The sequence below is a fragment of the Solea senegalensis genome, linkage group LG11 (genome assembly GCF_019176455.1).
Source record: "Solea senegalensis isolate Sse05_10M linkage group LG11, IFAPA_SoseM_1, whole genome shotgun sequence".
Classification (NCBI taxonomy): domain Eukaryota; kingdom Metazoa; phylum Chordata; class Actinopteri; order Pleuronectiformes; family Soleidae; genus Solea; species Solea senegalensis.
This window is the reverse complement of record NC_058031.1, coordinates 16,595,803-16,619,687: the sequence shown is the minus strand read 5'-3', so window position 1 is coordinate 16,619,687 and position 23,885 is coordinate 16,595,803. Positions and strand designations below refer to the sequence as shown.

The 23,885-nt window shown below is 41.3% G+C and overlaps 2 protein-coding genes across 2 annotated transcripts; one reads left to right on the top strand and one right to left on the bottom strand.

Moving 5' to 3' along the window:
- Positions 1-1,808: 1,808 nt before the first annotated feature.
- On the top strand, positions 1,809-18,404 carry LOC122776842 (rhamnose-binding lectin-like). The gene is made up of 17 exons (XM_044037588.1): positions 1,809-1,989; positions 2,793-2,825; positions 2,922-2,981; positions 3,365-3,500; positions 3,901-4,010; positions 4,096-4,140; positions 4,269-4,401; positions 6,643-6,746; positions 8,551-8,604; positions 9,450-9,482; positions 9,737-9,796; positions 16,444-16,579; positions 16,921-17,030; positions 17,116-17,160; positions 17,290-17,422; positions 18,170-18,273; positions 18,347-18,404. The coding sequence occupies exons 1-17, from the start codon at positions 1,959-1,961 to the stop codon at positions 18,355-18,357; spliced, it is 1,338 nt and encodes a 445-aa protein (XP_043893523.1). The 5' UTR covers positions 1,809-1,958; the 3' UTR covers positions 18,358-18,404.
- Positions 18,405-19,124: 720 nt separating this feature from the next.
- Positions 19,125-23,511, bottom strand: lrrc47 (leucine rich repeat containing 47). Its single transcript, XM_044038789.1, has 7 exons — positions 22,886-23,511; positions 21,864-22,322; positions 21,669-21,785; positions 21,423-21,538; positions 20,941-21,043; positions 20,732-20,821; positions 19,125-19,799 (listed from the first exon to the last, which is right to left on the bottom strand). Exons 1-7 carry the CDS (start codon positions 23,453-23,455, stop codon positions 19,578-19,580), a joined length of 1,677 nt encoding a protein of 558 aa, XP_043894724.1. The 5' UTR covers positions 23,456-23,511; the 3' UTR covers positions 19,125-19,577.
- Between the last annotated feature and the right edge of the window lie 374 nt (positions 23,512-23,885).

Sequence of the window (23,885 nt, the reverse complement as noted above, 5' to 3'; positions counted from 1 at the left end):
TTTGAAAACCTTGTTTTTGTTGTTGAAATTAAAAAAACATGAAATTGAATACAAACCCCATTTCCAGTATCCTCATATAATTGAAGAATTAAACACAGTCATTGCCAACACCAGCAGAAAAGTATTGCTTTCTTTCTCTTAAACCAGTAATCTCGACCAGTGGTTCGCAAATCTTTTATAACAAGTACCACCTGATGGTAACACCATTATCACAGTTACAATACAGTGGTGTATTGTGGCTGAGCAAAGTCAGATGTACAGAAGATAATTTGATCTCTCATCATCATCCTCTTTCTCACATACAGTATAATTCACACACTCAGAGCGTTGATATGCACAGTTTAATGGAGCTAAGGCTGTAGTCAGACTAAGACTGGCAATCAGACAACTTGCAGAGTCAGAGTATACATGCAGAGGAGAAAATCCATTTATTCTGGCACTGTATCTCTACAGGCTAGTGTGTATTGAATCACTTTCCTGTTGACCTTTACATCCCAGAAAAACAAACAGCGTATGGTGACATGGATCGTTCTGTGGTTCTGTATGTTTGGTACCTGCTGCACATCAGTCCAAAAGTGTGTCTTCTCCGTAGCTTTCGTGCTCGTCCACGCCATCGTGTTGTTTGTCCTTTTCCGGCAACAGTACTGAAGTTTATATGTCGTCTCCTAAATGTTGGTGCATGTGCAGAACGCCAAGTCCAACTCCAGTCCAACTAAGTGTATACATGCAGGAGTAATCAGACTATGAAGCACATTATTCCGGTATGTTAGATTGTGTTGCATTTAGGGCCTACTCCGTGCCTCTTACAGTCTGACAGGATTCACTGCATTGTGGCTGTCAATGATTGATGTTCATCTAGGGGTGGAGTGGCTCGGTGGTTAAGACTGGTGCCCTGTGTTGCGAAAGACATCATGGTCGCAAGTCGACTCCACTCCTGGCTGATTGTACTCAATTCCATTGTAAGTTGCTTTGGATAAAATTGTCTGCTAAATGACATGTAATGTAATCTACACTGTAAAATATGTCCATAGATTTTACGATGAAAAACTGTCAAACCATGACAGAAAAAGACCGCAAACGTAAAAAGAGTTTAATTCAGTTTTTGTAACAGTGAAATACCGTAAATATATATATCTGCTGAAACAGTAATTTTTTTCCTGTTAAAATTACATTAAACTACTGTTAAATAATCTTAAATATCCCAAAATATTTATGAAAGTCAAACCTGTATCTTTTGTGTTTTTCTTTTGTAAAAAAAATACATTGTATTACTGTTAAACGTATTAACCATTGAGATATTTACATAAAAAATTTTAAGAACCATTTTTAAGGTGCTCTGTTCAACCCACAGAGTCATTAGACAGTCTGACAGGATTCACTGCATTGTGGCTGTCAATGATTGATATTCATCTACAAGGAAGTCGAGGCGCAATAAATAAGGACAATAGATGCTCAGAGTGTTCCAGGAACATTACTCAGATCTTTTCCCCTTGTCACAAAGTAAGAATCATCAAGGCCTACTTTGTGTTTCTACATCCCTGTGGATAAATAAATAAAATAAAAGACATTGCATATATTACATTTCTCCTCTTATTTGTTTCCTTTCATTTGTAGAATAAAGTGTGTCTAAAGAAAAAGCTTGACACGAAGTTCCTTATCTGACTTAACTGCATTGTGGCTGTCAGTGATTGATATTGATCTACCAGGAAGTTGAGGGGCAAAAAATGAAGATTGACACTGTTCAAATCCAGAGATAAGCAAACGTTTTTTTTTTTGTTTTTTTTTTAAAAGGTACTTCTTCCTTCTAGGAAGAAGTTATGCTGGAAAACGCCTTGAACACATATAGTTCACACGATTAGGTTTGAGGCAGTTCCGGCACAAGCACAATAAATAGAGGGGTGACAGCCCTGACCTCCATCAGCACCCAGCAGTAAGCTAAGACAGGATCTTCTGAAACCATGCTGCACATCAGACTCAGCACCGCTCTGCGTGAGTACACAGCTAGAAAAGCAACTTCTGACACTTTTTATAAGCCCTTAATGGTCTTGGTCTTTCTCTGTCTGATTTGCTTTTAAACAATCGGCTCTAGAGAACCCTCAGGTCTTCTTTCATGATTCCAAAATTGAGAACAAAGATCCACAGTGAGGTGTCACTCTTCTATAACGGCCCACGACTGTGGAACAGAGAGTTGAAACTTTTAAAAGCTCACTCTAGACCTGCCTAACTGTAAACTGTAGAGACAATCATTTAAAAAATGCTAGGGCAGGAAGAGTAATTCATTACTGTGCTTTGTGAATGTGTATATGATGAACACAGAGGTCCATGTAATACAGGTGTTGGAATTTATATTTTAAAACTCTCATCATCACATTAGAAAATGAGGTTTTTAACGTTTTAATTGTATCTCATGTGTGTCACGACCCTGGACCTTGACCCTTAATCGATTTGTAATGCTTTGACTTATTATATTATAGTTGAAATAAAATAAAAATTGAAATAAAAACTTTAAAATAATTGTGTTTATAAAACTAACTAAAATTGTTGTGAAAATTTGCTTATTTTTTTCAAAAAATCCCAAACTATTATAACATTGAACTTAAGCCAGTGCTTCAGTTTAGTTAAATCTTGTACAGAAACCAGCAGCAATTCCACCACCTTCGTTTCAGCTGCATGTCATTTACAGGAGTAATATCTGCTACTGAGACACTCAAAGAAAAGTTATTGTTAATGTTATCATTTAAATATGTGCGATTTAAATGGTGGCGTTTTAATGATTCTTGTTTCTTTTCCAGTGCTGGCAACATCATGTGCGCTCTGGACAGCAGGTAAACATCTGAGGCTGTTTGCATTTGTTGTAACTCCAGAGGCAGTTTGTACCTTGGATACACATCATTTTGTTCTTTCATATCTTATTTTAATAGTTTCCATGGAGATGGTTACCACCTGTGACAACGGCGACAATGTTCAGCGCCTCAGCTGTGGTATGACTGAACTTGCACAATCATTGTGTCTTAGTTAGTATTAGTGTTTATATTTTAAAATTACTATTTTGGCCCAGCCCATGATTTGCCTGAAGTCTGCAGATTCTTTCATACACTAATGTTTTGACTCTGACAGAAACACAGACAGTGGAGTGATTAAAATCAGTCATGCAGTACATAACTAATGTTGAATTGTTTCTCTCGACAAAGACCAGAGACAGAATAATAATAAACAACTACATACAACATACAGCTTTAAAGATCACATCATTTTTTTTATGTATCCGTTGAGTTTGATTGCAATGAATGTCAATTGATGATCTTTATGAAAACACTTCTTTATGAGATCCTGGTGCTTATTTTCTTCTCTGGTGTGATAACAGACCTTGGGGTGATCGCAGTGCAAAAAGCACTGTATGGCCGTGAGGATAAGGTGACCTGCAGTGCGGGCAAACCTCCACAACAGCTTGCCAACACAGAATGCGCTCAAGCAGGCACAGTAGATGCCCTCAAGACGAGGTATACATTATGTTTATACATGTTTAAACAACCTAATTACTCACGTGTGTCTCATCCCTACAACCAGCGACACACAACAATCCATTCATCCATTGTTTATTATTCTATCCTCCACATGAGGGTCATGGTGCTGATGGAGGTAATTGCAGCTGTCATAGGGCGAAAGGTGGGGTCACATCTTCAACATATAGACAAACAACCATCCACTCTCCCACTCACACACACAAAAACACATCACCCCACTTGTGTTGGTCAGAAGAAAAAAAAACAACTCGCACACAGTGACATTATCAGTCATTTAAAAAAAAACGAAAAGAAAAAACGTGACGTTTGATTTTAGTTTTTGTAACATATTTGATTTCTTTATTTCATGTGATTTTGCCTGCTGTCATTCTCAAAGGTGTAACGGCAAGAAGGTGTGCGAGATAAACACGGATTTTGTCCGTACCTCTGATCCCTGCTATGGAATCTTCAAGTATCTGCAGACCAAATACACCTGCTTCCCAGCAAGTCAGTCACACTCCTGCCATCAAGAACTGTAGATGAAAATGTGTTGTGATGGTGTTGTCTAACGGGATTCCCTTTACTTTGACAGATCATGTTGTCGCATGTGAGGGCTCTTCAGCACATTTGTACTGTGGTAAGACAGTGGTGCCTTCATGTTGGGTTCATTTCATCAAAAGCAGTTATATTTTCAACATAACTGACCTTTATTAAATGAACTGTTTTTTTTCTTAATTTTATTTCCTTTGTTCCCCTTTTTGTCAGATGAAGGACAAGTAATAACTGTGTATGGAGCTGACTATGGACGTCGTGACCAGACAACCTGCTCTTACAAACGACCGGAAGCTCAAATTTTAAACGTCGACTGCTCCAACCCCACTAACATTGTTGCTACGAGGTAACACACATTATATAATATAATAATACAGTGTGATGAACGAAGACTTGAAGCGACTTTGTTGTTGGTGGGGGGTCGATAAGATGACTTCAAAGTTTTTTTTTTTTTTATCATATAAGAAATGAATTCCACACTCACATTATGTCCAAAAATGTACACACTGTGTGGTTGTATGCCTCTGCTGACCAATGCAGATTCAGTCTGTCATGTTTGACCACCTAAATCTAAGCAGCTAATAACACTTATAACCTTTGGTTCAGAAAAAGATCTGAACTTTTTTTAAACGTGTATTTTTCATGGAGTTCTTCACATGTCCACTGAAGGGGACAACGTGTGATTTTTGTTTGTAGTTGAAGAGATATTTATTTGATTCATCAGATTATATGTTATGTGTTAAACCAGGGGTGTCAAACTCATTTTTGTTCATGGGCCACATACAGCACAATTTTATCTCAAGTGGGCCGGACCAGTAAAAATAGTAAAATAATAGCATAATAACCTATGAACAACAACAACTGCTTGCTTTTTTTCTCCTTTGTTTTACATTTAATGAAGGATATTTTTACAAAACATGATATTTCTTGAGAAATATAAGTGCAATTTCAACAATATCGTACCTAAATGTACTATTTACACATCATACTGGATCTAAAATGGCACAAACATTTAGTCACAGGTATCTGGAAGAGAAAAATATTGTATTTGACATCATGTTTAGATTGTAATCGTAAACCATTGTATTTAACACTATTCTAATACTGCTGAAGGCAATGAAAAAACTTTGAGCCTATTAGAACTCCTTTGAACTCACATTTGTCCCTCCTCACTCGGAGGCGATATTCTTCAAGTCTCTTCAGGACCTGTCTCAAGTTCTCGAGGTGAGCGATATCAGTGTCTCCCGTCACTATGATGTCATCGAGGTAGCATTGTGTGCCTGGTACCCCTTGTAACACCTGGTCCTTGGCTTGTTGCCGAACACAAGCCTATTGTATTGGTACAAACCCTTGATGGTATTGATGGTCAAAAACATCTTTGAGTCTTCTTCCATTTCCATCTGGAGGTATGCTTCTGCTAAATCCACCTTTGAAAAACGTTGCCCGCCAGACAATTTAGCAAAAATATCTTCAATTCTCGGCAGCGGATATTGCTCAATCAGAAGTACTGGGTTAACAGAGACTTTAAAGTCGCCACAAAGCTCAACTGTGCTATTTCTTTTCATGACTGGGACCACTGGGGTAGCCCAGGGACTCCAGTTGACTTTGGAAAGTATTCCATCGGCTTCGAGACAGTTCAGTTGAACACCTTCTTTGAGTGTAATTTTTCCCTTGATGTACTTAAGTTTGCCGATTCCATCCTTGAACACCATCACCGCTTCATCCAGGATCTGATTCAGCTTGGCCTCAGTTGAATCTGACGCTTTGGACAAAACATGCAGGCTCTTTATGGCGTGCTAATCAAGCTTTAGCTTCCGCAGCCATGTGTCCAGTTTTTCCACATTTCCTACACTCTTCATTCCTGAACCTAGACTGAGATGATAAATGATAGCCACCACACCTGTCGCATTTCTCCTGTTCCGACTGCCTGTGTGTTGTTCTCATGGTCAGTTGATTAACACTTTTGGTTTTCACTCCATCTTGCAGTTCCACTGCCTCCGTTAAGAGCCTCCTCTGGATTCCTTCATGTCTAAGACCACAGACTAATCGATCTTGTAGTGCCTCGCTCAGTGCCTCAAAGTGTTCCACTATTACAAGCGGTTTTGGCGATAGATGTGACTGCATTACCTCCACAATGTCGTCATACTTCATATTCTTTCCACCCATAGCACTCAGCAGAACAGGAACAAATTTGTCATCCTCTACTCCGTTAGCAGCAAAAAATGGTTCAATTCGTTCAATATAAGTGTTCCAATCCTCCGTGGAGCTATCGAATGCATCCAGCCTTCCTCACGCCAGGGGCTTCGAATTATATTCTCTTCCAAATTGTCCGTGTGTAAAATCCTCCCAAACGTTACAGAATGTCCGATTGTGTTAAGTAGTTCAACGCTTTATCATATTCCTTTTTATCCTCGTCGCCACTGTTGTGTTTGTTCTATATAGCAAAGAGACGCATTGAGTCTAGTCAAGGCCAGTAGCCACATTTACTGCACTTAGTTCAGAGGTAACGTACAAACATATATACTGTAAACACTACACAAAGAACATGTTTTTCTCTTACATTTACACTCTTACTCTGCATTTACAGATGTAATGGGAAAAACAGCTGTACTGTCGAAGCATCAAACTCGGTGTTTACTGATCCCTGTGGCGGCACCTACAAGTACCTGGAGGTGGCTTACGTGTGTGAATGTAAGTACCTGTGTCTCATATGTAATTCAACAGAGAAAAAAAAAGAATTGTGTGGAGAAGAGAAGACAGAATCATTTTTGTTTTTTTCTCTTGCAGATCCTGTGTCATTCTAGTGTCAACATTCTGAAGTCTTGTGACAATAAACACGGTGAACGAAATATGTCTGTTTGTGATTTTGTCCGTTGGTGAGACATTATATCAGAACACATATAACATAGATTGGAAACTCATGACGGTCATTCATGTGCAGTCTGTCAGATGCATGACTTACCACTGACAGCTCCATTCTTAGACTGTTTGGATTGTTGGTGACCAGGTGCAGAATATTCATACATTATTTCCTGATTAAATGACAGAAACGCCTCATCTCACAAAGAAACAGGATTCTAATGGGTCCATCGCAGAGACACTCTTTTATAACGGCTGTGGTGAAACTTTAAAAAGCTCACACAAGACCTGCCTGACGGTAAACTCTAGAGACAGAAAGAAAATGCCAATGGATCATTAAAAAAAAGCTATGTTTATAGAAATTGTGTATATGCATTCTTCCTTTTCATTGCTGTACATGGACATGTGTCCATGTGGCTTCATTGCAATGGCTTCATTGCACTCTTCCAATAGTCCTACATTATAACAAATGTACCGTAATTATGCTCGCCCATTTTCAGAAAAGGATTAAACACTCATCAACCTGACAGGCTTTAAAGTATGTGGTAAAGGCTTTGGTAAATATTTCAAAATAAAATAAAATAAATATTTCAAAATAAAATAAAATAAGTGAAAGGTTGTTTGTCTCTAGTTGTGTGTGGCCCTGCGATGGACAGGCGAACTGTCTAGAGTGTACCCTGCCTATCGCCCGATGTAGCTGAGATTGGCACAGCACCCCCCGCGACGCTCTGATGGAGGATAAAGCGTTAGATGATGACTGATGACTGATAAATATATATACATTTACAGTATATATACCGTTGCCTCTCGTTTTAAAGTCTTCTTCCTGTAAAGTTTCCCTCCTCTGTGATTACCTTCCCCGCCCTGATGTGTTTCACCTGCTTATCATCATCCCTCCACCTGTGTATTTAGTTTCCTGTGTCTGTTGCCAGTACGTCTTGTCTGCCGACCAGCAAGCGCCCTTGCCCGTATTTTGGATGTTTTTTCGAGTAGCCTTTTGACTGTTTTGTATTTTTGTATCTTCTGTTGCTTTCTGCTTTTTAGGAAACCTGTTTTGTTCAAGACCAGTAAAAGGTATTTCTCTGTTCAAACTGAGACTGTTGTCGAGTCGGGCTTTTAAGTCCACATCCAGTGTTTGTTCAGCCTGATAGTAAGAACTGGCCAAACATGGACTCAGACTCTGACCCCCATTCGAAGTGCTCTCCAGCTGCAGGGAACTCGGATACATCAGCAGGAGGAGAAACTCACTCTTCAGTGGGGTGAGATAATGATAATGATGATGATGATGATGATGATAAGATCATGGGAGAGTTTGAGAGCTGGATCATGAATGCAGGCCTTTTTTACATATGTAGTGGAAAATAAATTGATCCAAATATCTTGTGTCCTCAAAACCCCCTGACTGGCTTCACTACATTGTGGCTGTCAGGACGTTGAGGGGCAAAAAAATTAAACCTGATCATCCTGAGCTAAGCAAATTTAAAAAAGACGAGGCACTTCTTCCTTCTAGATGCCAGAAAACGCCTTGAACACGTAAAGTTCACAGAGGCACATGATTAGGTTTGAGGCAGTCCCTGAACAAGCACAATAAATAGAGGGGTGACAGCCCCAACCTCCGTCAGCACCCAGCAGTAAGCTAAGACAGGATCTTCTGAAACCATGCTGCACATCAGACTCAGCACCGCTCTGCGTGAGTACACAGCTAGAAAAGCAACTTCTGACACTTTTTAAAAGCCCTTAATGGTCTTGGTCTTTCTCTGTCTGATTTGCTTTTAAACAATCGGCTCTAGAGAACACTCAGGTCTTCTTTCATGATTCCAAAATTGAGAACAAAGATCCACAGTGAGGTGTCACTCTTCTATAACGGCCCACGACTGTGGAACAGAGTGTTGGAACTTTTAAAAGCTCACTCTAGACCTGCCTAACTGTAAACTCCATGTAATGGAGGTCCATGTAATACAGGTGTTGGAATTTATATTTTAAAACTCTCATCATCACATTGGAGAATGCAGTTGTTAACATTTTAATTGTATCTTATGTGTGTCACGACCCTGGACCTTGACCCTTAATCGATTTGTAATGCTTTGACTTATTATTTTAGATGCTTTAAACTTAACCAAGGTTATTATAGTTAAAGAAAACTAATGAAATATTGCAAATTTGAAATTGAAATAAATTTAACTGAAATATATTTATTATATATATATATATATATATATATATGTGTGTGTGTGTATATGTATGTGTGTATATATATTTAAATAAAACTAACTGAAATTGTCGTGAAAATGTGCTTATTTTTTCAAAAAATCCCCTAAAACTATTATAACATTGAACTTGTGAACCAATGCTTCAGTTTAGTTAAATCTTGTACAGAAACCAGCAGCAATTCCACCACTTTCGTTTCAGCTGCATGTCATTTACAGGAGTAATATCTGCTACTGAGACACTCAAAGAAAAGTTATTGTTAATGTTATCATTTAAATATGTGCGATTTAAATGGTGGCGTTTTAATGATTCTTGTTTCTTTTCCAGTGCTGGCAACATCATGTGTGCTCTGGACAGCAGGTAAACATCTGAGGCTGTTTGCATTTGTTGTAACTCCAGATACAGAAACACCATCTCACAAAGAAAAATGATTCTAATGGGTCCATTGCTCTTTTATAATGGCTGTGTTGAAACTTTTAAAAGCTCACTCAAGACCTGGCTGACTGTAAACTGTAGCGACAGAAAGAAAATGCCACTGGATCATTAGAAAAAAAAGCTATATTTGTAGAAACTGGATGTATGCATTCTTCATTTTCATATCTTATTTCCAATAGTTTCCATGGAGATGGTTACCACCTGTGACAACGACGACAATGTCCAGCGCCTCAGCTGTGGTATGACTGAACTTGCGCAATCATTGTGTCCTCATTAAGTCAGTATTAGTGTTTATATTTTACAATTACTATTTTGGCATTTTCCTACTTCAGCCCATGATTTGCCTGAAGTCTGCAGATTCTTTCATACACTAATGTTTTGACTCACAGAAACAAAGACAGTGGAGTGATTAAAATCCATAACAGTCATTGTCACGCTCCGACTCTTGAGACCTGACAAATATGAGAAATACACCCCTTGAAGGAATAACAAAGAGTAATTTATTGAACAGAAATCAAATTATGTAAAGGCCAATGAAATACTAATAATATAGAGTATGAATATCAGTATAATCAGTAGTGTAAGGTGTGCATGAGGGGAAAGGTGTGTGTATGTTGTAAAGTGTACAAAACAATATACATAAGGCCATGCTGCTGATCTCGTCACACTGGCAGCGTGCCTGCAAAGGAAAAAACAACAAATTACACCAAACCCAACAACTCAGGACAACTCAAACCATACCAACCAGAAGCAGCAGAGGGAAGGGCCGAATGGGCCACAGGGCCTTGATTATATAGGCCTGGGAGCACCGACCCAGGTGTTCCCAGTTGACACCAATGAAACCCCAGGCACAAAACAAACACCAGACACTTGGTGACACCAGGGGTCGCCACACCCCCCCCCTTAAGACAGGGTCCCAAAGGATCACAAAAAAAAAAATATATCCACCTTACGTTTTGCAATACCCACTCCTCTGATCCTAGGACCCACCTCTGCAACCAGGTACCTGAAAAACAGTTCAAGATGGAGCATAACAAAAAAAAAACATCTTATACCACAGGAGCACGAGATAGAGCATCTGCTACTATATTATCTCTCCCCTTAATGTGTCTAACATCTAAGGTGTAAGACTGAAGAAATAGCATCCATCGCATTAACCTACGATTTGGACACTGTATCGAACCAAGAAAGGTCAAAGGGTTATGGTCCGTATACACTACCAATGATCCATTTCCAGAACCGACATAGACTTCGAAATGTTGAAGGGCCCAGATAAGAGCCAGCGCTTCCTTCTCTATTGTGGAATAATTAAGCTGATACGAATTAAACTTTTTAGAGAAGTAACTGACGGGTCTATCAACCCCTTCCCTCTCCTGCAACAACACGGCACCTGCTCCAACCAGACTGGCATCAACTTCCAGCTTGAATGATTCATCCAAGCGTGGAGCAGCCAACACGGGAGCAGCACAGAGAAGAGTCTTCACATTGTCAAATGCAATCTGACATAGAGAAGACCACACAAATTTAGCCTTGCCCTTTAACAAATTTGTCAAAGGTGCAACAACTGTTGAGAAATTCTTACAGAACGCTCGATAATAACCTACAAGACCCAGGAATCGCATCAACTCCTTCTTGGTAGTGGGCGCGGGGTACTGCATGACGGCATCAACTTTAGCCCCTATTGGACAAACCTGTCCCTGGCCAACCACCCGACCTAAGTATGTCACCGTCGCTTTAGCGAACTCACACTTCGCAAGATTTATTGTCAAGTGTGCCTCAGCCAGGCGACCAAACAGAGCACCAATACGTTGAATGTGATCATTCCAGGTGTTACTAAAAATAACAACATCATCAAGATAAACAGCACACCCCTCAAGACCGGATACAACCATATTCATAAGGCGTTGAAATGTTGCGGGCGCATTACGCAGGCCAAAACTCATTACTGTATATTCGTACAGTCCGAAAGGTGTTACAAATGCAGAAATTTCACGAGCACGCGCTGTCAGAGGAACTTGCCAGTATCCTTTTAACAAATCAAATTTACTAACAAATGTGGCCGAACCAACCTGGTCAATACAATCCTCCATTCGAGGTAAAGGATAGGAATCAGCCTTAGTGATTTTATTGACTTTCCGATAGTCATTACAAAATCTAGGCGACCCATCCGATTTTCCCACCAGCAAACTCGGCGACGCCCAACTGGAGGATGACGGCACTGCAATTTGGTTATCCAACATATATTTTACCTCCGACTCCAATATCTTACATTTGCCCGACGCACAACGGTAGAACCGTTGTTTGACTGGAGGACAGTCACCAACGTCAATATCATGCTCAATAAGATTTGTGCGTGAGGGCGTGTCACTAAACAACATTGGAAATTCTTCAATCAGTCCCATTAGCTCAACTCTATGCAACTCAGGTAAATGGACCAGTAAACTATGCAAATTGCGCAAAGTCTCTGAGTTTTTAAGCCTACCACATACGACTGGATCATCAGGTACATTAACATCTAGCTCATCGATCAGTCTCATGTCGGGAATGCTAGGACCTGAGGACACAGAATCAACCATGAGTACAGGACTAACATTTTCTCTCTGGGCCATAGAATCAACATCACAAGTTCCACGATCATAGTATGGTTTAAGCAAATTGACATGGCACAACTGAGACTTCTTCCTCCGGTTTGGAGTGGCAATCAGATAGTTATGTTCTGATATGTGCTTTTCGACAGTGTATGGGCCTGTGAATTTAGCTTGAAACGGCGAGACTACAAGCGGCATAAGCGCTAAAACTTGGTCACCAGGACTAAACTGACGGCTCTCCGACCTGCGGTCATACAGTTTTTTCATATTAGCCTGTGTTCCCCCCAAGTTTTTCCGTGCCATTTCCACCGCCGTGAACAGTCGATGTCGAAAACCATTTACATAGTCCACCAGATTCTTGGGCGGTTCTCTGTCAGTCAAGTCATCTTGGAGGATAGCTAAAGGACCACGCACCATATGTCCAAAAACTAAGTCATTTGTGCTAAACCCTGTGCTTTCCTGCACCACTTCCCTTGCAGATAACATAAGCCAGGGTAGTCCCTCCTCCCAGTCTCTCCCCATCTCCATACAATAAGAACGCAACATTGATTTTAATGTCTGATGGAATCGTTCAAGTGCCCCCTGGCTCTGCGCATGATACGCCGAAGCCCGGTTATGCTTCACACGCAACTGCTTCAGGATTTCCTTGAACAAATGTGATGTGAAATTAGAACCTTGATCACTTTGAATGACTCGTGGAATGCCAAAAACTGAAATGAACTGGGTCAAAACCTTGACAACGGATTTAACGGAGATAGAACGCAGAGGATATGCAGCGGGATATCTCGTCGTTTGGCACATAACTGTCAACAAATATACACAGCCAGATTTGGATGGGGGTAAGGGCCCCACACAGTCTATTATCAAATGTTCAAATGGCTGACAAACAACTGGGATCGGAGAAAGAGGAGCAGGCCTAATCACCTGACTAGGCTTCCCAGTGAGCTGACATGTATGGCACGTCTTAACATATTTAGAGACGTCACGCTTCAATCGAGGCCAAAAGAAATAGCGTAGGACACGGTCATAAGTTTTTCGTACACCTAAGTGTCCACAACCATCATGTGCTGTTTCCAACACCACCTCGCGTAAATTGCTTGGCACAACAACTTGGTAAATCGCTTCACCAACAAACTCTCCATCACAAGGCACCCACTTTCTCACCAGCAAGTTTTCCTTAAGGAAGTAACCATGAGCAACGTCTCTTACTTTTCCCATTGACAAGACCTCATTCCACAAAGAAGACAAGGAAGAATCAGCCCTTTGGCTTCTAACCCATTCATCCCTTGAAACCGAAGGAAGAACAGGCAAAGAGACTACAGGCTCTGCAGGACACATACCGTCAGAACACCCTGAAACAGTCGGGTCTAACACTTTAACTTTGCTTTTCTGGGCACGTGTCACGGCACAGACTGGAAAAACCTCTGGATCACTCCCACCATTATCTTGTTTCTTAGCCACAATTGGCTTAGAAATAACCACTGGAGGCGGCGGCACGTCAGCCCACACCGTGCTACCAGCCAAGTCGTTACCCAAAATCATAACAACCTCATCTATTGGCAATGCAGGGCGCACCCCGACTGGCACAACGCCCTTTACCAGGTCACACTCCAACACCATATTATGGCGTGGCACGGGAATCAAGCCTAACTCCATACCATGCATTAGAACAAAATCCCCCGTTTCAGTGACCGGTGAAAAGGGTAGTGCAGATTCAACAATAAATGAGTGTTTAGCACCTGTGTCACGCAACACTTTAATGGGCACACGCTCTTCACCACCCACCAAGGACACACGCGCATCGATAATAAATGGCTCAAAACCAGAACCACTGGAGCTGCTTGACCCTACACTTACAGGCCTCTGGTCTGAAATAGTAGAGCACAACATAGTTGGAGCATGCAAGGAGGAGTGCTGTTCAAAGTAACCCCGCGACTTCAACAACGGACACTGTCCTTTCCAATGACCCACACCCTGGCAGTAATTACAAACCCTGGCATCATCAGTTCCTGTATAGGAGGACGTACCAGTACGTGATGGACCAGATTTCGGAAACTTGTTACCAGCGCGAGAATTACCACCGTTATCTCCACTTTTCCATTCAACTCCAGAGCGCGCATAACTACCTTTATGTGTCAACACAAAATCGTCAGCCAACTCAGCCGCTTTAAGCGCAGTGGTGGGCTTCTGCTCATTAATATATGTTGCAACACGTTGAGGGATTGCATTTTTAAATTGTTCCAAGACAACCAACTCACAAAGCCTGTCAAACGAATCCACTCCTGCAGAAGAACACCACCGGTTAAAATGAGACAGCAAATCACGGACAAACTCTACATTTGTTTGCGTATCCCCCTTGACCCAACTACGAAACTTTTGGCGATATGCCTCGGGAACCAACTCATACGCTTTTAAGACAGCCGATTTTACCATAGCATAGTCCAAATTGTCAGAATCACATAACGCCGAATATGCATCTTGAGCCCTTCCTGTAAGAACACACTGCAGCATCAGTACCCTATCTGAATCTGGCCATTCTTTAGCATCTGCTACCCGTTCAAATAAAATGAAGAAAGTATCGGGGTTACGCTCATTAAACTTCGGTAACAACCGCAAATTAGCCCCAATATCAATACCACAAGATGAAGTGGTGGAAAACTGGTCCCCCATACCCGACTCAGCTAGGGAAATCTTTCCATCCCTGATCATCGTTAATTTAGAGTGTTCTAGTTCCAGTTTCAATCTCTCAGTGTGTTGCCGAATTTTCTCCAACTCAAGTTGCTTCTCCATGTCTGCTTGTAACCGTATCTTCAACAACTCTTTCTGCTGCTCGAATGTCAACCCAGTCGCAGATATACCAATTGGCCCCAGTGCTGATCCTACAAAGTCTAGGCCCAACTCTCCTTTAACCAAAACCCCTTCTTCATACAATGAAGACAACACCGCAGCTAAAATCTCCCCCTTTTTTTTTTTACTATCAATACTAAAACCATAGTGGTCAGCGATCTGAATTAACTGCTCCTTCTTACAGCTTTTCACAAACTCCTCCGTAGGTGCCTTCACAAACTCTTCAACTGAAGCCATAGCGGTTTACAGGTACTCAACAGAATGCAACGTGTTAACCAATTAAATAAGTGTGAGGTAAAAGTTACCCATGAAGTATTTCCCCCTAACTGCCTAACCCAAGCTTGCTAAACTCAACCCTAGTCTTCATGTGGGGACCGCGGCGGGTACTTATGACACTGAATACCTTAGCGCGGATAAGGCTGCCCGTAATAGGCAACCTCTCCGGGACCAAAGCTGTGCTCCCGAGACAACTGCTCTCAACCCCGTTTGCCCACAACACTACAGAAAAAAAACAAAAAACTGACGAGTCCCAAAGGGGAAACGCCATACAGCCTAACGGGGAAAACTCACACACCAAATCCAGTCAGTAACACGTACCTTCTGTTCAGCACCCTGAAGTCTGACCTTAAGCCAAAAACACTTCCACAATAACTACTAAAACACAAGGTGTATCTCCCAAAAATAAACTAGAACAGCTTGTAAACTAAACACCAAATCAGCAACCTGAATGAGGTTTAACCAAACAAACTAATGGACGAGCCCCCAATTTGTCACGCTCCGACTCTTGAGACCTGACAAATATGAGAAATACACCCCTTGAAGGAATAACAAAGAGTAATTTATTGAACAGAAATCAAATTATGTAAAGGCCAATGAAATACTAATAATATAGAGTATGAATATCAGTATAATCAGTAGTGTAAGGTGTGCATGAGGGGAAAGGTGTGTGTATGTTGTAAAGTGTACAAAACAATATACATAAGGCCATGCTGCTGATCTCGTCACACTGGCAGCGTGCCTGCAAAGGAAAAAACAACAAATTACACCAAACCCAACAACTCAGGACAACTCAAACCATACCAACCAGAAGCAGCAGAGGGAAGGGCCGAATGGGCCACAGGGCCTTGATTATATAGGCCTGGGAGCACCGACCCAGGTGTTCCCAGTTGACACCAATGAAACCCCAGGCACAAAACAAACACCAGACACTTGGTGACACCAGGGGTCGCCACAGTCATGCAGCACATAACTAATGTAACATCATTTCTCTTGACGAAGACCAGAGACAGAATAATAATCAACAACTACATACAACATACAGCTGTAGAGATCACATCATTTTTTTTATGTACCCGTTGAGTGGGATTGCAATGAACTTCAATTGATGATCTAAATGAAAACACTTCTTTATGAGATCCTGGTCCTTATTGTCTCCTCTGGTGTGATAACAGACGTCGGGGTGATCGCAGTGCAGACAGCACTGTACGGACGTGCAGATGAGGTGACCTGCAGTGAGGAGATTCCTCCACAACAGCTTGCCAACACAGCATGCGCTCAAGAGGGCACAGTAGATGCCCTCAAGACCAGGTATACATTATGTTTATGTTATGCCTTTGTGTGATTTTTCCCTCCATTGAGATTGCTAACCCTGCCCTTCATTGGTTTCACCTGTGTTCCCCTAGCTCATGATTAAATAGTATACAATATTCCCTTGTCTGGTGTCAGTTAAGTTTTTCAGTATAGATTTCCATCCTTTGAGACAAACAACCATCCACTCTCTCACTCACACACATAAAAAAAGCATCACTCCACTACAAAATAACTATCAGTCATTTAAAATAAAAAAAAAGGGTGACGTTTGATTTTAGTGTTTGTAACATGTATGATTTCTTTATTTCATGTGATTTTGCCTGGTGTCGTTCTCAAAGGTGTAACGGCAAGAAGGTGTGCGAGATAAACACGGATTTTATCCGTACCTCTGATCCCTGCGATGGAATCTTCAAGTATCTGCAGACCAAATACACCTGCTTCCCAGCAAGTCAGTCACACTCCTGCCATCAAGAACTGTAGATACAAATGTGTTGTGATGGTGTTGTCTAACGGGATTCCCGTTACTTTGACAGATCATGTTGTCGCATGTGAGGGCTCTTCAGCACATTTGTACTGTGGTAAGACAGTGGTGCCTTCATGTTGGGTTCATTTCATCAAAAGCAGTTATATTTTCAACATAACTGACCTTTATAAAATGAACTGTTTTTTTTTCTTAATTTTATTTCCTTTGTTCCCCTTTTTGTCAGATAAAGGACAAGTAATAACTGTGTATGGAGCTGACTATGGACGTCGTGACCAGACAACCTGCTCTTACAAACGACCTGAATCTAAAATTTTAAACGTTGACTGCTCCAACCCCACTAACATTGTTGCTACGAGGTAACACACATTATATAATATAATAATACAGTGTGATGAACGAAGACTTGTTGGCGGGGGGGTAGATAAGATGACTTCAAAGTTTTGGTCTTGAACTGCACGTCTGCACTGCACTGAAATCAATGAAGTTCATCTTTGGACTTAATTCAAGGTGATTGTGGTGACTTTCCACGGCATCACATTGCAGAAGGGAAGGCATTCATAGCATGTATGAACATCGCCTCCATTACAAACCCGTTTACTGTTGTGGAGATTTGATTTTCAGGGGAGACGACCAAGGATGGCGTTTCTGGAGTGAGTGATAAGTTACGTTGAAAAGATTTATTGGAAACAGCTCTGATCTGAGGAGAACTGAGACGATGCCAAACATGAACAAGGAGATGCTAACAGTCAGGCGTCCTCTGTCATTCTGCCTGTGAATCCCAGAGTTCTGGTATTTCTAAGGTTTATGAGAAAAGGGGGAGAGGGGAGAGATGTCAGGTCAAGATGTCTACCGCCTTCCTCTGCTGATACAGAGTCGACCTTGGGAAGGACTGCATAGTTGAGATATCGGTCCTCTGTCCGTTAGGTTTGGTTCAACAAAGATAGAATGAGCCTGGCACCTATAATTTGTCTACAAAGTTACAGCTGTCTTTGATCTGAGTTTGGTAGGCTTGTGCTTTTAGGAATGTGAGTTGCTCATTTAAAGAAGGCCTGAATACCACTTTTTTCTCTTACATTTACACTCCGGTTACTCTGCATTTACAGATGTGACGGGAAAAACAGCTGTACTGTCGAAGCATCAAACTCGGTGTTTACAGATCCCTGTGGCGGCACCTACAAGTACCTGGAGGTGGCTTACGTGTGTGATTGTAAGTACCTGTGTCTCATATGTAATTCAACAGAAAAAAGAGAGGATATAGAATATTTTCTTTTCTTTTGCAGATCGTATGTGATTCTGAAGTCTTGTCACAACAAACAAACATACAGTGAACAAAATATGTCTGTTTGTGATTTTGTCCATTGGTGAGCGATTATATCAGAATACTTATATAAGATATATAACAAACTGTATATTAGAAACTCATGATGGTCATTTGGCCTGTCAGTCTGTCGGATGCATTACTCTAGGGTTATAACCCCTAGCCCCAACCCACAGGCGTTAAATAGCATATACAACATATATTATGGGCCTGAATGAGCTAAAAATCCTGTTTTTAGGCAGTTAAAGGTTGTTTGGATTGTTGGTGACCAGGTGCAGAACATTCATTATTTCCTGATTAAATGACAAAAACGCCTCATCTCACAAAGAAACATGATTCTAATGGGTCCATTGCAGAGCCACTCTTTTATAACAGTTATAACAGTCACTCAAGATCTACCTGACAGGGACATTGCAGGGACAGAAAGAAAATGCCACAGGCATATACTAGAACACATGGGTTTTAATGAGCAGCTAAGATCCTTAACAGAATATCCATTTTCTGATATTAAAGTGATGTAAATGGGTGCTTCTTCCCATTGTCCAACTACAAAGTTTGTTGCAGATCAATGTAATTTCTTCATTCCTAATCAAAAAACAAACGCAAAACCTCCATGGAAGAAATTCTATCCACCAGAAATTCAAGTGTTATAGTGATTCACAAGTGACACCTCATGGTGAGACTGTAACACAGGACTCCTCCACACAAGTGCATCAGCAAACTACAGTCCACAGACCAGACAAGAACCAAGATTTATTTATACCAACGTATTGTCTTTAGTGTGCAAGTGATACAAAAATATTTGGACCGTTTTGCCGTGAACATAATTTAAGGTGGTGACATTATTGCATAAGCTTAATTCATCCATACAATGTTTAAATTCATCAGTAGACAATGCAGTGTGCAGTATGTTTCATCTCAAGTGTTAAATTGTTTAAATCGATTTTTTAAGACATTAACACCTTTTAATTAATCATCAAACACACGGGTTATCACTTGGAAATGGCCGGCTTATTTTTTTAATGTAGTATGAGGTGTTAGAGAAATGGCAGTAAAAACAGTCCCAAACTTTGATGCACACGTTTACTCGACAATTACTGTGAACTGTGTGGTGATATTTTCGTCCCCATAAATAAATCTGGCAAACACTTGTGTGAGTAAGTGTAACCGTCGCGCGGTCGTCTACAGCTCGACTACCAAACGACGGTCACGTTGCTGGCGTCTGTGGAGAGGTCGGTCTTTGACGGGTAGACGACTTTCAGGTTCCCGTCTTGGTCAACGGTTCGGACCTGCTCGACGATCAGTTCACTGGAGGTGTCGCTGCTGGTTACCGGCTCTGTTGGCCCATTCCCTTCTCCATCTGACCCCGCCTCCTCCTGATGCTCCGCCGTGAATTTGTTCAACTCTGCCATTTTCTGTGATGAAACAGGAAACGGCCTCTAAATGCTTGTATGTGGTTTGGTTCTTCTTTATTTCACCACTATACTTCAACATATGAATTCTTTGTCTTTCACATGCATTTCATTCATATATCTCTCACAGATGAAAAACTCCAGAGGTTTCATTAAGCAGCTATATTTCATCAGCTGAGGTTAAAAAGAACAATGGCTAAACACATACAAAAAATTGTCTGCCATTGGCTGCCCTGATTTCTAAAAATCAGCATTAGCCACACAAAAGAAATTCCATATCAGTTGACCTCTACTTGCCACGACTATTCTTTACCTGCAGTAACTTTAAAAATAAAATAAAATTTTCCTCACTGTGCTGCTAATGTTCATAGAAAAACACTGTGCTAAAATCTCAGTTTCAAGAGACCAGAAACAATCATTGTAGCGGAGCCTTTATGGTTATATTGGACACTTTTAACTAATTGGAAATTGTGAAAGTGAACAGTTGCATTCCTAATGGGCAGCTGGGTAGTTTTCCTTGGACAAACAGTGAATCGGTGATGTTCTTTTCTACAGAGAGTCATCTGCATCACATCCTCTTTCACACACGTCCACACTCAGGCGCTTTTCCGCTAAACAGTTCCAGCACGACTCGACTGTTTTGAACGGATCTACCGTTCATCATTGTTTTCATCATTCACGTTTTAGTATCGGCTCGGCTCGCTTGTCAGACCAGGTACTAAAAAAGTACCAGGTACCAGGTAGGTTGAGCTGTGCCGAGTCGAGTCATGCTGGAACTGAGTAGTGGAAAAGTGCCATTTGTTTTGCTTTACATTCAGCAGGGCTTTAACACTTTAAGGTCAGTCATTTTGCTCAAAATCTTCCTGAAAATGCAATATAACTTGTCATGAACTGAAATTAATCTTTACAGCTAGAAAAAAAAAAGAGGAGCTTACTACAATCAGAGCGTCCATAACATCTTTACAGGTCTGCAGGCTGGCTGCACTCGTCACCTCCAGAAACAACTCTTTGGTCGTCTTCTTAATCTGTACAAAACAATTAAATCAGCTGATTATTATTCATCACTGAAAAAGACAAAGAAATTGTTTAAATGTTACGCACAACTTCAGAGCTTGCCCCTGTAATTCGACATATAGTCACACACCTTGGTTTTCTCACTGTTGGTAATGGGTGGAAAGGAGATCACATGTCCCTCAGCATCAACAAGGCAGGGGTAAAGAGTTTTTCCTTGCAAAAGCTGCAGGTATCTGTAAAAAAAATTAAAAAATAAACTAAACTAAAGCTCACTGTGATAACTCTTTGCTTGGTTTCATTTAGTATATGTAACGGTTAACGTTTGTCCTCCTCACTTGTATTTACGTGGAAAATGTACACACACTGATTTCTGCATTCAAGCTTCACCGAAAATCAAACAGTTGCTTCATAATTCTGACACAGAGTGACTGTGGAACAGTGGAACCAAGTAAGGAAAGTGCAATCAAATAACAGTTTAAAACTTCACAATCCAGTTTGATAAGAGTCTCCCCCCCTTTAAAAAAAATAAATCACCACACAAAATCCTCCCTTGACTTGATTTTAACCTCAAAAAGGCAAACTCATGCTGTATGAAGAGTAGCTTGTACTGACTTGTGGAGGCCAGTAACGTTCTGCCTTTTCTTCTGTCTCCTCAGTTCCTCAGCCTCAAGGTGAAGGTGTCTCACCAGCTCCACCGCTGTCATCTCCTTCCGACCGAGTGGAACAATCTAACAGAAAGTGAGTGTATTCATGAAGTGTGTGAATCAAAACACTCGCACGCACATCAAAAGGTCTAGCTAGCCTCACACCTAAATAAATTGCTGAGAACAACAAAGCAATCATTCCATGTCAGCGTACCTTCAGCTGTGTAGGTGGCTTGACGTCATAAACGAGTGGAGCCTTGAGAAGCTGCACATCGTGAACTGCAATGGTCGCCGTGGTCCTTTTACCGCACAAATCATCGTGAAGCTTGGTCTGAAAAAAACAACAACAGGGGTGTTTACACACAGTTACGTTGTGATGTCTGACCCCAGGTGAAGGTTTCCATCTTACCTGAGCCATGAGGAAGCGTTTGAGAGAATTCCCAGGCTTTAGGTGCATGCCCCGGACCACGCAGCACACCAAGTAGGGCCGAACATCCTTAACCTCTGGAGTGACTTTGACAGTGAGTGCTGTGGAGGCGTCTGAAATGTGGAGAATCCTCACCACCATCTTATTCACTTCTTCCACCTCTTCTGCTTCATCTGCCGTCTTCTCATTCTTCTTCTTCCTCTGTTGCTGCCTCTTCTTTTTGTCAGCGTTGCGTCCACCGTCCGCGTCGCCCCCGTCCTCTCCCTGTCTCCCTTTTCCTCTGAGATACTCCAGGATGGACTTGGTCTGGCAACCATTGACCATTTTTTCCAGCCGTTTGTCGCTCAGCTTGTTTCCTTTGAAGTTGATCTCCTTAAGCTTGGGGCAGTTGCTCAGACCCGAGGGGATCTCCCTCAGCTTGTTGTTAGAGAGATCCAGCATCTGGGCGTCAGGCAGAAAGAGTGTAAGAGTCAAAATTCAAGTCATTTTTAATGTACTCTACTTAACATGTCCATTGCCAGATGTCTTTCATTTTGGATGAATTTCTGATATGTGAAAATCACATCTGTAACAACAGAGTACACACATTCAAGCCTCTGTTTACCTTTCTTGTCCCTGAAGTTCTGTAAAATCTGTAACCCCCTATTAAAGGGTGTAAATCTATTTTCTCTGTCTATCTTCTTTTAAATCTGACATTTTCTTTTGGGATCAAGCAAGCCATCCGTATGGGGTTAGTTTGACTATCAGATCATCCTACCTGCATAAGTCTATATGGAACCATATTCTGATGAGGTAGTTTTCATCATCAGATCATCCTACCCGTATGATTTTGAACACACGACACGACACTGTACCTTTAATTACCTTAAAATCCGTCGTAAAAGCAGAACACGGAAATATATGAAGAAGGGGAGCTGTATTATTTTCTCATGAGGGAGCACACAGATGGACGGACAGATCTATAAATGAATTAAAAGGTAAAAGGCATGTTTCCTGTCCCCCACCTTCAGAGCAGCTAGCTTGTGGACATCTTCGCTCAGCTCTTGGATGCAGTTGTCGGAGGCCTCCAGGCTGCTGAGGAGATCCAGCCGCTCGGAGTAGAAGCTCGCGGGGAAAGCGCTGATGTTGTTCTTGGAGATGTTGATGGTGGAGAGCTTGGTGCACTGGCTCAGCCCCTCCGGAAGCACATCCAGGCTGTTGCAGCTCACGTTCAAAGTGTTCAGCTCTCCCAGGTGTTCGATGCCCTCCGGCAAAACCGTGAGGTTGTTCACCGACAGGTCCAGGACCTTCAGGGACTTCAGCTTCCCGATGACACTCGGGAAGGAGGAGAGTTTGTTCCTACAGAGGATGAGGCTCTGGAGGTTCGTCAAGCGTTGAATGTCCTCGTGGATCTGAGTCAGACTCGGACACTGGCTAACCTCCAGATAATTCAGCAGTGTGAGGGAATAGATGGACGAGGTGAGTCCTCCGTGAGAGTTTATCCGCGTGTCCACACCAGGACCCTGTAAGACCAGCTCACGTCTCTTCTCCTTTGCGACTTTCTCTATTTCTGGCCATTTCTCCATGTCATCCATGCTGACTCCGGCGATTCTACTTTCCGTCAAGCTAGAAGGAACATTTGAGTATACGACTTCTGTTTTATGTTTTCAAAATAAATTCTTATTCTGATGATTATTATTGTGATTATAGTCTCACAAACAAACCACAATATGTTTTATATTCTTCATATTAGCCGCTTTTTGATTTGATGACAAAAACAGGAACCATAGGAATATGAAACAATAAACTGTTTTTGAAGATACTACCACGTGCTTTTATTTTGAAAACATATGACTTGTTTGATACAGACCCGGAATAAGTTCTGAAAACGTATTGTAATTGTTTATTGGATGTTTATGGATATGTTCATAGTGGTATACGCAGAAACATTTTTAATCAGAGACGTATCGCCGCATAAAGAAAAACATCTAAGTCATTATTATTATTATTATTACAATCATCTAG

Bases quoted from the DNA above. Each gene is read 5' to 3' on its own strand.
- lrrc47 (XM_044038789.1), bottom strand. From the start codon at position 23,455: ATGGATGACATGGAGAAATGGCCAGAAATAGAGAAAGTCGCAAAGGAG. The intron at 21,044-21,422 runs GTCAGTACAAGC...TTTTTTTTACAG, and splicing joins AACGTTACTGGCCTCCACAA to ATACCTGCAGCTTTTGCAAG. The intron at 19,800-20,731 runs GTAAGCTCCTCT...GTTTCATCACAG, and splicing joins TTATGGACGCTCTGATTGTA to AAAATGGCAGAGTTGAACAA.
- LOC122776842 (XM_044037588.1), top strand. From the start codon at position 1,959: ATGCTGCACATCAGACTCAGCACCGCTCTGC. The intron at 9,483-9,736 runs GTAAACATCTGA...TATTTCCAATAG, and splicing joins ATGTGTGCTCTGGACAGCAG to TTTCCATGGAGATGGTTACC. The intron at 17,161-17,289 runs GTAAGACAGTGG...CCTTTTTGTCAG, and splicing joins TTCAGCACATTTGTACTGTG to ATAAAGGACAAGTAATAACT.